The sequence below is a fragment of the Salmo salar genome, chromosome ssa14 (genome assembly GCF_905237065.1).
Source record: "Salmo salar chromosome ssa14, Ssal_v3.1, whole genome shotgun sequence".
NCBI classification, from domain to species: domain Eukaryota; kingdom Metazoa; phylum Chordata; class Actinopteri; order Salmoniformes; family Salmonidae; genus Salmo; species Salmo salar.
In genome coordinates this window covers 86141736-86155680 of record NC_059455.1, presented here as the reverse complement: position 1 = coordinate 86155680, position 13945 = coordinate 86141736, and the positions used below count along the sequence as shown (strand labels likewise).

At 45.3% G+C, this 13945-nt stretch overlaps 1 protein-coding gene across 2 annotated transcripts in view; it reads right to left on the bottom strand.

Annotated features, from left to right (window-relative positions):
- Positions 1-13945, bottom strand: part of LOC106570538 (TBC1 domain family member 5) — a 43277-nt gene that overhangs the window by 2306 nt on the left and 27026 nt on the right. For both annotated transcript variants that reach the window (XM_014142976.2, XM_045694906.1), the window contains 5 exons: positions 13630-13736; positions 10700-10785; positions 10254-10519; positions 4659-4858; positions 4441-4540 (listed from right to left, as the gene is read on the bottom strand). In XM_014142976.2, the coding sequence (XP_013998451.1) occupies positions 4441-4540; positions 4659-4858; positions 10254-10519; positions 10700-10785; positions 13630-13736 (759 nt within the window). The remainder of the gene's footprint in view (positions 1-4440; positions 4541-4658; positions 4859-10253; positions 10520-10699; positions 10786-13629; positions 13737-13945) is intronic.

The following is a 13945-nucleotide window of genomic DNA, read 5'->3' as shown; positions in this document are numbered from 1 at the left end:
GAAGTTATAAAGCATTTCATCTGAAGCATGCTTTTCCTGAGGGTCAGTGCTACCCGGGATCCTTGGGACATTCCTACCCTAAACCATAACCATTTTATATGTCAACTTCAATGGGGGTAGAGACGTCCCAAGATTAAGGATAGCACAGACCCTTTCCAGAGTCGTAGTGGGAGGACCAGATAACATATCAAAGCGTGCCTCCCAAGTTTACTTCCATATTATTCTATCAATATTTGCGCATTAAGGCATTTCCAATGCCATTTCTTGCATAATTACTGTTACCGACAAAAAGATCCCACCTCGTCTAGTTAGATTACAGTCGTAACCCTACACATTGACTTGGTACGGCTACTCCCTGTATATAGCCATGCTATTTTTACTCGTTATTCACCGTTTGTCTGAATATACCCATACTAATGTACTACACACCATCTATTCATTGTCGCATACTATTTAGCACGCACCGTTTAGTAAAACGTATGCGGGTATGCCAAGGGCACAAAACAGTAGTGGCTCTTGACTGGCTGAGTAGGTGGGGCGGGGCCGAGTGCGGCTCAATTTTTGCATATTCAACAGACATGCGTCGCATTAACCAGTCTGATAATAGCTAATTTCCAATTCGATTACTTTCTGTAAACTCAATCGAATAGGAATGGAGTTATAGGCTGTCACATTGGCCCTATACCATAGCCCATTTATCCAGCTCATACAGTTGAAGTCTGAAGTTTATATACGCTTAGGTTAAATTCATTAAAACTCGTTTTTCAACCAACCCACAAATTTCTTGTCAACAAACTATAGATTTGGCAAGTCGGTTAGGACATCTACTTTGTGCATGACAAGTCATTTTTCCAACAATTGTTTGGAAAAATGGATAATTCCAGAAAATTATGTCATGGCTTTAGAAGCTTCTGATAGGCTAATTGACATCATTTGAGTCAATTGACATCATTTGAGTCAATTGGAAGTGTACCTGTGAATGTATTTCAAGGCCTACCTTCAAACTCAGTACCTCTTTGCTTGACATCATGGGAAAATCAAAAGAAATCAGCCAAGACCTCAGGAAAAAGATTGTAGACCTCCACAAGTCTGCTTCATCCTTGGGAGCAATTTCTGAAGGTACCACGTTCATCTGTACAAACAATAGTACGCAAGTATAAACACCATGGGACCACGCAGCTGTCATACCGCTCAGGAAGGAGACGCGTTCTGTCTCCTAGATATGAACGTACTTTTGTGCGAAAAGTGCAAATCAATCCCAGAACAACAGCAAAGGACCTTGTGAAGATGCTGGAGGAAACAGGTACAAAAGTATCTATATCCACAGTAAAACGAGTCCTATATCGACATAACCTGAAAGGCTGCTCAGCAAGGAAGAAGCCACTGCTCCAAAACCGCCATAAAAAAGCCAGACTACGGTTTGCAACTGCACATGGGGACAAAGATCGTACTTTTTGGAGAAATGTCCTCTGGTCTGAGAACTGTTTGGCCATAATAACCATCGTTATGTTTGGAGTAAAAAGGGGGATGCTTGCAAGGCGAAGAACACCATCCCAACTGTGAAGCACGGAGGTCGCGGCATCATGTTGTGGGGGTTGCTTTGCTGCAGGAGGGACTGGTGCACTTCACAAAATAGATGGCATCATGAGGGAGGGCAACTATGTGGACATATTGAAGCAACATCTCAAGACATCAGTCAAGAAGTTAAAGCTTGGTCGCAAATGGGTCTTCCAAATGGACAATGACCCCAAGCATACTTCCAAAGTTGTGGAAAAATGGCTTAAGGACAAGAAAGTCAAGGTATTGGAGTGGCCATCACAAAGCTCTGTCAGGAGGAATGGGCCAAAGGTCACCCAACTTATTGTAGGAAGCTTGTGGAAGGCTACCCGAAACGTTTGACCCAAGTTAAACAATTTAAAGGCAATGCTACCAAATACTAATTGAGTGCATGTAAACTTCTGACCCACTGGGAATGTGATGAACGAAATAAAAGCTGAAATAAATCATTCTCTCTACTATTATTCTGACATTTCACATTCTTAAAATAAAGTGGTGATCCTAACTGACCTATGACAGGGAATTTTTACTAGGATTAAATCAGGAATTGTGAAAAGCTGAGTTGAAATGTATTTGGCTAAGGTGTATGTAAACTTCCCACTTCAACTGTCTATCCTATTTAAAAAGGACTGAAGAGAGAAACAGAATTTGGTTCCATTTCAACATAGTCTATTTATTAGCGAAACCAAAGTGTTGTAACATATCTGAATTAAAACCAAATAGCCTAGTAGACAGACAAACTTTTCAAATCAAAATGCTATTGCACAGAAAAACATGGACAGTCAGGTGCAGCGCAAATTCAGACCCGCTGGACAGTAACATACTAAACTAAAGGAGCGATCATTGGGAATGAGTCCCTGGTGCCGATACATTCAGAAATCAAATTCAGACCCGCTGGACAGTAACATACTAAACTAAAGGAGCGATCATTGGGAATGAGTCCCTGGTGCCGATACATTCAGAAATCAAATTCAGACCCGCTGGACAGTAACATACTAAACTAAAGGAGTGATCATTGGGAATGAGTCCCTGGTGCCGATACATTCAGAAATCAAATTCAGACCCGCTGGACAGTAACATACTAAACTAAAGGAGCGATCATTGGGAATGAGTCCCTGGTGCCGATACATTCAGAAATCAAATTCAGACCCGCTGGACAGTAACATACTAAACTAAAGGAGCGATCATTGGGAATGAGTCCCTGGTGCCGATACATTCAGAAATCAAAACATGGTTTATTATTTAGTTTAAAAGCTCTGATGATTGCCAAGAGAACAAACAATTTTCAATGAGAAAACAGAAATCCACTTTGGGGTAAAAACATAGAAAAAAGACCTGTAACATAATTTTTAGGAGAACAAAAACTGTAGACTTTTGTTGTCTGGCTACCTGAAGAGAACTATGGCTCGCCAGCAGCCCAGCTCTTCCAATGCATTGTGGAAAAGTCTGCATTGAATTCTACTAGAAGAAGAGCTGAAAGAAGTAGAACATCCTGGTTTTTAAACCATACTAGATTTTAAAAAATGCACATAGTATAAAACATATTTTACATACTGAAACTGCGTCATTGGCGATTGCGTAGTTTCCTGTATTCGTTGACTTCAGTAGCGCACCCCCGTATCTAACAGATCAGCTGTTGATTTCAGTAGCACACCCCCGTATCTAACAGATCAGCTGTTGATTTCAGTAGCACACCCCCGTATCTAACAGATCAGCTGTTGATTTCAGTAGCACACCCCCGTATCTAACAGATCAGCTGTTGATTACAGTAGCACACCCCCGTATCTAACAGATCAGCTGTTGATTTCAGTAGCACACCCCCGTATCTAACAGATCAGCTGTTGATTTCAGTAGCACAGCCCCGTATCTAACTGATCAGCTGTTGATTTCAGTAGCACAGCCCCGTATCTAACAGATCAGCTGTTGATTTCAGTAGCACAGCCCCGTATCTAACTGATCAGCTGTTGATTTCAGTAGCACAGCCCCGTATCTAACTGATCAGCTGTTGATTTCAGTAGCACACCCCCGTATCTAACTGATCAGCTGTTGATTTCAGTAGCACAGCCCCGTATCTAACTGATCAGCTGTTGATTTCAGTAGCACAGCCCCGTATCTAACTGATCAGCTGTTGATTTCAGTAGCACAGCCCCGTATCTAACTGATCAGCTGTTGATTTCAGTAGCACAGCCCCGTATCTAACTGATCAGCTGTTGATTTCAGTAGCACACCCCCGTATCTAACTGATCAGCTGTTGATTTCAGTAGCACACCCCCGTATCTAACAGATCAGCTGTTGATTACAGTAGCACACCCCCGTATCTAACAGATCAGCTGTTGATTTCAGTAGCACAGCCCCGTATCTAACTGATCAGCTGTTGATTACAGTAGCACAGCCCCGTATCTAACTGTTGTCAAAGCTGAAATGAGTATGACATCCGGCATTTAAAGTTTACTTGATTTTTTTCGCATACTCAAACGGCCTACTATTTAGGACTCCAGTATGGGTATTCAGACACTGTTTCTTTATTCCTCGTCTCACTATTTCTATTTCATTTGTCATTTTATCTTTCACTCTGCCTTGTTGGAAAAGGGCCAGTAAGTAAGCATTTCACTTTCACTGAAGCATGTGACAAACACAATTTGATACAGCAGTAATCAAAAGCATTTGTTTTAACGACTGATTACACCTGTTTACTGGTTCGATCACTAGATTGATCAAAACATCATTGTGGTTATAGCTCAACTCACAGGCTATCATTGGAACCTCACAGATGCGTGTGTTGATACTGGATTTGCAATCTATCCACTGATGCGTCAGGGTTGTTAAACTCAATGTGCATGTTAATATATGCATGTTGATATATGTATTGGTAGGTAAACTTACCAATGTGTGTGTTCATCATCTTGGCACAGTACTTGCTCATGGCCTCTAGGTCATTGATCTGACCCTGCAGGAAGGACACCTGGGCCTCCAACTCCTCCTCCTGACAACACAGAGGGAACAACTGTGTGAGAGCATGAGAGAGAATGAGAAATATGAGCTAGGAAAGAGACCTGCAGAGAAAGATAGAGGGGGAAGAGAAAAGAGAGAGAGATACTCACGGCCTCTTTCTTGCCCATGGTCTTGCTGTGGGAGCGAGTGATGAAGAAGGAGTCCTTCTTGGTGGCTGAGAGGGGTGGGGACGAGGTGCTGATGTCACTTCCCCTGGAGACGGGAAGGGGCGGGGACGCTGTGTTGTGACCCTGTCCCCCAGAGAGACTCTCTATGCTGGGGGAGGAGCCAACTGTCCTGGAGGTTTGGCCTGAAAAAGAGAGAAAAGATGAACACAAAGACAAACAGATGAGGGCTGTGAGTAGCAGAGAGAACCGATGAACCAGTCCAGTTATCACCAACCTCAATCCTGTTCTTACCTCCTCAACATACGAGTGCGTGATGACTGTATTCAGGTTCAACCTACTTACTGCAGCGATGGAGAATGTTTTGAGTCAGAACCAGCCTCTCTGGCTCCGGCTGTTGGTTGACTAGTGGTATAACATGCATCCAAGAAGGCACTATACTACTCAACTCTGGACTACCACACTTCTGCTGGCTTGCATCTTTCAGTGATTGGTTAAGACCAGTGTGAACCAGCTGCCTGCCATCCAGGACCTCTACACCAGGCGGTGTCAGAGGAAGGCCCTAAAAATTGTCAAAGACACCAGCCACAGACTGTTCTCTCTACTACAGCATGGCAAGCGGTACCGGAGTGCCAAGTCTGGGACAAAAAGGCTTCTCAACAGTTTTTACCCCCAAGCCATACTCCTGAACAGGTAATCAAATGACTACCCGGACTATTTGCATTGTGTGCCCCCCCCCACCCCTCTTTTTACGCTACTGCTACTCTCTGTTTATCTTATATGCATAGTCACTTTAACTATACATTCATGTACATACTACCTCAATTGGCCCGACCAACCAGTGCTCCCGCACATTGGCTAACCGGGTTATCTGCATTGTGTCCCACCACCCACCACCCACCACCCACCAACCCCTCTTTTACGCTCTGCTACTCTCTGTTCATCATATATACATAGTCACTTTAACCATATCTACATGTACATACTACCTCAATCAGCCTGACTAACCAGTGTCTGTATATAGCCTTGCTACTCTTATTTTCAAATGTCTTTTTACTGTTGTTTTATTTCTTTACTTACCTACACACACCTTTTTTTGCACTATTGGTTAGAGCCTGAGTAAGCATTTCACTGTAAGGTCTACACCTGTTGTATTCGGCGCACGTGACAAATAAACTTTGATTTGGTGATAAATTAACCAGGAGGAAAATACTTTACAAAGCCAGCAGTGCTGTGATGCTCAGAGATCAGGGTTGAAACAAACTGTTGAAAGGGGACGCAAAAACACGGCAACACACATATGCACACAAGCGGTTGCTATGGTAGCAGTTACCTTGTGTGTCAGAGAAAATGTGGGTGGAGAGACCCGAGAGACTCCGCCTGAAACTACATCTAACATATAGGAGGGTGAGTCTATCATTCGAGCACACCACAGGAGGTTGGTGGCGCCTTAATTGGGGAGGATGGGCTCGTGGTAATGACGGGCTCTAACCAGAATAGAAGGAGTGGGAAGCCCCGGTGCACAACTGAGAAAGAGGACAAGTACATTAGAGTGTCTAGTTTGAGAAACAGACGCCTCACAAGTCCTCAACTGGCAGCTTCATTAAATAGTACCCGCAAAACACCAGTCTCAACATCAACAGTGAAGAGACGACTCCGGGATGCTGGCCTTCTAGGCATCTCAGACTGGCCAATAAAAATAAAGATTAAGATGGGCAAAAGGACACTGGACAGAGATATGGCTTTTTCTTTGCAACTCTGCTTAGAAGGTCAGCATCCCGGAGTCGCCTCTTCACTGAAGTTGAGACTGGTGTTTTACGGTACTATTTAATGAAGCTGCCAGTTGAGGACTTGTGAGGCTTCTGTTACTCAAACTAGACACTAATGTAAGCTGTCCCCCTGCTCAGTTGTGCACCGGGGACTCCCACTCCTCTTTCTATTCTGGTTAGAGACAGTTTGCGCTGTTCTGTGAAGGGAGTAGTACACAGCGTTGTACGAGATCTTCAGTTTCTTGGCAATTTCTCGCATGGAATAGCCTTCATTTCTCAGAACAAGAATAGACTGACGAGTTTCAGAAGAAATGTCTTTGTTTCTGGACATTTTGAGCCTGTAATCGAACCCACAAATGCTGATGCTCCAGACACTTATCTAGTCTAAAGAAGGCCAGTTCTATTTCTTCTTTAATCAGCACGACAGTTTTCAGCTGTGCTAACAATTGCAAAAGGGTTTTCTAATGATCAATTAGCCTTTTAAAATGATAAACTTGGATTAGCTAACACAACGTGCCATTGGAACACGGGTGTGATGGTTGCTGATAATGGGCCTCTGTACGCCTATGTAGATATTCCATTAAAATAAATCTGCCGTTTCCAGCTACAACAGTCATTTACAACATTAACAATGTCAACACTGTATTTCTGATCAATTTGATGTTATTTTAAATGGACAAAAAATGTTTTTGAAAGAAAAGCAAAACAAGGACATTTCTAAGTAACCTCAAACTTTTGAACTGTGAAAGATAGTCACATATTCGGAAAGTATTCAGACCCCTTGAATGTTTCCACATTTTGTTACGTTACAGCCTTATTCTAAAATGTATTAAATTACTCCCCCCCCTCCTCAATCTACACACAAATATTTGCAAATGTATTAAATATTAAAAAACAGAAATACCTTATTTACATAATTATTCAGACCCTTTGCTATGAGACTTCAAACTGAGCTCAGGCGCATCCTGGTTTAATTGATCATTCTTGAAATGTTTCTACAACTTGGAGTCCACCTGTGGTATATTCATGTGGACTCAAACTGAAGGTCCCCAAGAACACAGTGGCCTCCATCATTCTTAAATGGAAGAAGTTTGGAACCACCAAGACTCTTCCTAGAGCTGGCCGCCCTGACAAACTGAGCAATCAGGGGAGAAGGGCCTTGGTCAGGGAGGAGACCAAGAACTCGATGGTCACTCTGACAGAGCTCCAGAGTTACTGTGTAGAGATGTGATAACCTTCCAGAAGGACAACCATCTCTGCAGCACTCCACCAATCAGGACTTTATTGTAGAGTGACCAGATGGAAGCCACTCCTCAGTAAAAGGCACCTGACAGCCCGCTTGGAGTTTGCCAAAAGGCACCTAGACTCACAGACCATGAAAAACAAGATTCTCTGGTCTGATGAAACCAAGATTTAACTATTTGGCCTGAATGCCAAACATCATGTCCTTGATGAAAACCTACCCCAGAGCGCTCAGGACCTCAGACTGGGGCGAAGGTTCACCTTCCAACAGAACAACGACCGTAAGCACACAGCCAAGACAATTCAGGAGTGGCTTCGGGACAAGTCTCTGAATGTCCTTTAGTGGCCCAGCCAAAGCCCAGGTTTGAACATCTCTGGAGAGACCTGAAAACAGCTGTGCTGCAACGCTCCCCATCCAACCTGACAGAGCTTGAGAGGATCTGCAGAGAAGAATGGGAGAAACTCCTCAAATACAAGTGTGCTAAGCTTGTAGCGTCAGACCCAAGAAAACTCAATGCTATAATCGCTGCCAAAGGTGCTTCAACAAAGTACTGAGTGAAGGGTCTGAATACTTACGTAAATGTGATTTCAGTATTATTTTATACAATTTGCAAAAATGTCTTTAACTGTTTTTACTTTGTCATTATGGGATATTGTGTATAGATTGAGGGGGGAAATGATTTAATCAATTTTAGAATAAGGCTGTAATGTAACAAAATGTGGGAAAAGTTTGGAAAAAAAGGGTGCATGCACTTCATAGTTGATTATTGATTATTGCTATTATATATGGTGATGGGGCCATGCATGCTTTTCAACCGTTCGCTGCCTGCACCCGCCCGCCCGACTAGCATCACTACTCTGGACGGTTCTGACCTAGAATACATGAACAACTACAACTACCTAGGTGTCTGGCTAGACTGTCAACTCTCCTTCCAGACTCATATCAAACATCTCCAATCCAAAAATCAAATCTAGAATCAGCTTCCTATTTCGCAACAAAGCCTCCTTCACTCACGCCGCCAAACTTACCTTAGTAAAACTGACTATCCTACCGATCCTCGACTTCGGCGATGTCATTTATAAAATAGCTTCCAATACTCAACGCAGCAAACTGGATGCAGTCCATCACAGTGCCATCCGTTTTGTCACCAAATCACCTTATACCACCCACCACTGCGACCTGTATGCTCTTGTTGGCTGGCCCTCACTACATATTCATCACCAGACCCACTGGCTCCAGGTCATCTATAAGCTCCACCTTATCTCAGCTCACTGGTCACGATAACAACACCCACCCGTAGCACGCGCTCTCATCCCCAAAGCCAACACGTCCTTTGGCCGCCTTTCCTTCCAGTTCTCTGCTGCCAGTGACTGGAAAGAATTTCAAAAATCGCTGAAGCTGGAGACTTACATTTCCCTAACTAACTTTAAACATCAGCTATCTGAGCAGCTAACCGACCACTGCAGCTGCACATAGCTCATCTGTAAATAGCACATTAATCTACCTACCTACATTTACATTTTAGTCATTTAGCAGACGCTCTTATCCAGAGCGACTTACAAATTGGTGCATTCACCTATAATATCCAGTGGAACACCCAATTTACAATAGTGCATCTAAATCTTTTAAGGGGGGGTTAGAAGGATTACTTTATCCTATCCCAGGTATTCCTTGAAGAGGTGGGGTTTCAGGTGTCTCCGGAAGGTGGTGATTGACTCCGCTGTCCTGGCGTCGTGAGGGAGCTTGTTCCACCATTGGGGTGCCAGAGCAGCGAACAGTTTTGACTGGGCTGAGCGGGAACTGTGCTTCCTCAGAGGTAGGGAGGCGAGCAGGCCAGAGGTGGATGAACGGAGTGCCCTTGTTTGGGTGTAGGGCCTGATCAGAGCCTGAAGGTACGGAGGTGCCGTTCCCCTCACAGCTCCGTAGGCAAGCACCATGGTCTTGTAGCGGATGCGAGCTTCGACTGGAAGCCAGTGGAGAGAGCGGAGGAGCGGGGTGACGTGAGAGAACTTGGGAAGGTTGAACACCAGACGGGCTGCGGCGTTCTGGATGAGTTGTAGGGGTTTAATGGCACAGGCAGGGAGCCCAGCCAACAGCGAGTTGCAATAATCCAGACGGGAGATGACAAGTGCCTGGATTAGGACCTACCTCATCCCCTTACTGTTTTTATTTACTTTTCTACTCTTTTACACACCAGTATCACTACTTACACACCATCATCTGCTCATCTATCACTCCTGTGTTAATTTGCTAAACTGTAATTACTTCGCTACTATGGCCTATTTATTGCCTTACCGCCTCATGCCATTTGCACACACTGTATATAGACTTTTCCCCCTCCCCCCCATTGTATTATTGACTGTGCGCTTGTTTATTCCACTGCTTTGCTTTATCTTGGCCAGGTCGCAGTTGTAAATGAGAACTTGTTCTCAACTGGCCTACCTGGTTAAATAAAGCTGAAATAAAATAAAAAAATCTTCTCTAAGATTCTGTATGGATGGATGTGTGAGCATCAACGTCCTAGTATACCTGTTAGATTAAGAGTGTGGGTGTGTTCCCAACCCTCACCTTGGCTCAGGTAGACTGGCATGCTCTCAGACTTCAGTAGGCGCTGGTGCTGGGACTGGGAGTGTGTCTGCAGGGGGGCGTGGCCAGAGGACAGGGGCTCGGCCTGGGGGGCTGCAGTGAGGGGGGAGGGGGCAGAACGAATCTCGCTGTTGATTGGAGAGATAACGCTGGCAACACCCCCTGACATGGCGGGAGCGATGAGCTTCCTCCCAAAGCTGAGCAGGCTGCTGGAGACTTTGTTGATGTTGAGAGGAGCCGTCTTGGCACTGAGGGGGAAGAGCGAGAAAAAAAGAGAGAGAAAAAAAAAGAGAAAAAAAAGAGAAAAAAATATAAAGAGAGAAAAAAGAAAGAGAGTTAGTTTAGCAAGATATTGTGAAACAACAGTGTGTGGTTGTTATGATCATTGTCCCTCATGCTCGTGTGTGTGAGTGTGCAAACAAGCTTACCGGGTGCTGTTGACAAGGTCTGCCCCTCTGGTCTTGTAATAGTCCAGATTCTGTTGGAACTGGTAGTTGGCCGGCCGAGGATTGTTCTAAAGGAAAAGGCATCAACAGTGAATACAGCTCAGTTTAAATAGTGATAAAATAGAGACACTGAAAAATACTGTTGTGTGGGCGGTCTCACATGGTCCCAGATCGCCATGTGGTTGAGCCAACTACTCTGAATATCAGCGTCATGCCACACTACGAACTAGAGGTCTTCATGGGTCCGGGTGGACCTGATATTACCCGGACCAGGTTCTGAAATTCTAACTTGTCATCTGGGTTAGGTCTTGTTTGATTGTTGTCAGGTCTCTGGCCTATGTAACTACAGCTGATGGACCCGAGTGGACCCGGCCACAGCGCTGCCTATAGCATATTTATTTCACTCTAATAAGGTTACTTTATTGACTACTAGAAGGCCAACACACACAGAGTCAAAAACATTACCAACACCTTCATAATATTTTGTACTCAGAACAGACTATATTCTTCAGGACATGGACTCTAAAAGGTGTTGAAAGCGTTCCACAGGGATGCTGGCCCATGTTGACTACAATGCTTCCCACAGTTGTGTCAAGTTGGTTGGATGTCATTTGGGCAGTGAAGGGACAGGAGTCAGGACAGCTCATAAACCAGAACACTCTCAGCGCAGGGCAGCAACCCTGTTGTCTTCAACACACACCTTCAGGGTGGAAAAACAACTAAGTAGAGGTGTGTGTGTGTATGTGTGAGCTCTTACCTTGGGGTCTCGGAGGAACAGAGCCTTGTGTAGTAGGGTGTGGATGTCTTCTATAGGTGGGTAGTGTGTGTGTTCTTACCTTGGGATCTCTGAGGAACAGAGCCTTGTGTAGTAGGGTGTGGATGTCTCCTATAGGTGGGTAGTGTGTGTGTTCTTACCTTGGGATCTCTGAGGAACAGAGCCTTGTGTAGTAGGGTGTGGATGTCTTCTATAGGTGGGTAGTGTGTGTGAGCTCTTACCTTGGGGTCTCGGAGGAACAGAGCCTTGTGTAGTAGGGTGTGGATGTCTTCTATAGGTGGGTAGTGTGTGTGAGCTCTTACCTTGGGATCTCTGAGGAACAGAGCCTTGTGTAGTAGGGTGTGGATGTCTCCTATAGGTGGGTAGTGTGTGTGTTCTTACCTTGGGGTCTCGGAGGAACAGAGCCTTGTGTAGTAGGGTGTGGATGTCTCCTATAGGTGGGTAGTGTGTGTGTGTTCTTACCTTGGGGTCTCGGAGGAACAGAGCCTTGTGTAGTAGGGTGTGGATGTCTTCTATAGGTGGGTAGTGTGTGTGTGAGCTCTTACCTTGGGGTCTCTGAGGAACAGAGCCTTGTGTAGTAGGGTGTGGATGTCTTCTATAGGTGGGTAGTGTGTGTGTTCTTACCTTGGGGTCTCGGAGGAACAGAGCCTTGTGTAGTAGGGTGTGGATGTCTCCTATAGGTGGGTAGTGTGTGTGTTCTTACCTTGGGGTCTCTGAGGAACAGAGCCTTGTGTAGTAGGGTGTGGATGTCTTCTATAGGTGGGTAGTGTGTGTGTGAGCTCTTACCTTGGGATCTCTGAGGAACAGAGCCTTGTGTAGTAGGGTGTGGATGTCTTCTATAGGTGGGTAGTGTGTGTGAGCTCTTACCTTGGGGTCTCTGAGGAACAGAGCCTTGTGTAGTAGGGTGTGGATGTCTTCTATAGGTGGGTAGTGTGTGTGTGAGCTCTTACCTTGGGGTCTCTGAGGAACAGAGCCTTGTGTAGTAGGGTGTGGATGTCTTCTATAGGTGGGTAGTGTGTGTGTGTTCTTACCTTGGGATCTCTGAGGAACAGAGCCTTGTGTAGTAGGGTGTGGATGTCTTCTATAGGTGGGTAGTGTGTGTGTGAGCTCTTACCTTGGGATCTCTGAGGAACAGAGCCTTGTGTAGTAGGGTGTGGATGTCTCCTATAGGTGGGTAGTGTGTGTTCTTACCTTGGGGTCTCTGAGGAACAGAGCCTTGTGTAGTAGGGTGTGGATGTCTCCTATAGGTGGGTAGTGTGTGTTCTTACCTTGGGGTCTCGGAGGAACAGAGCCTTGTGTAGTAGGGTGTGGATGTCTTCTATAGGTGGGTAGTGTGTGTGTTCTTACCTTGGGGTCTCTGAGGAACAGAGCCTTGTGTAGTAGGGTGTGGATGTCTCCTATAGGTGGGTAGTGTGTGTGTTCTTACCTTGGGATCTCTGAGGAACAGAGCCTTGTGTAGTAGGGTGTGGATGTCTTCTATAGGTGGGTAGTGTGTGTGTTCTTACCTTGGGATCTCTGAGGAACAGAGCCTTGTGTAGTAGGGTGTGGATGTCTTCTATAGGTGGGTAGTGTGTGTGTGAGCTCTTACCTTGGGATCTCTGAGGAACAGAGCCTTGTGTAGTAGGGTGTGGATGTCTCCTATAGGTGGGTAGTGTGTGTTCTTACCTTGGGGTCTCTGAGGAACAGAGCCTTGTGTAGTAGGGTGTGGATGTCTCCTATAGGTGGGTAGTGTGTGTTCTTACCTTGGGGTCTCGGAGGAACAGAGCCTTGTGTAGTAGGGTGTGGATGTCTTCTATAGGTGGGTAGTGTGTGTGTTCTTACCTTGGGATCTCTGAGGAACAGAGCCTTGTGTAGTAGGGTGTGGATGTCTCCTATAGGTGGGTAGTGTGTGTGTTCTTACCTTGGGGTCTCGGAGGAACAGAGCCTTGTGTAGTAGGGTGTGGATGTCTTCTATAGGTGGGTAGTGTGTGTGTTCTTACCTTGGGGTCTCGGAGGAACAGAGCCTTGTGTAGTAGGGTGTGGATGTCTCCTATAGGTGGGTAGTGTGTGTGTTCTTACCTTGGGATCTCTGAGGAACAGAGCCTTGTGTAGTAGGGTGTGGATGTCTTCTATAGGTGGGTAGTGTGTGTGTTCTTACCTTGGGATCTCTGAGGAACAGAGCCTTGTGTAGTAGGGTGTGGATGTCTCCTATAGGTGGGTAGTGCATTAGAAGGCCCAGACAGGTCTGGAAGTTACTCGCTATCACTGAGACAGACAGGAAACAACACAAACAGTTAGCAGGGCTCAATGACTGGCTGGCTGACAGACTAGCTGACAGACAGACAGACAGACTAGCTGACAGACAGACAGACAGACAGACTAGCTGACAGACAGACAGACAGACTAGCTGTCAGCCAGTCAGTCAGTCAGTCAGCCAGTCAGCCTGCCTGACTCTGTCTGTCTGTCTGTCTGTC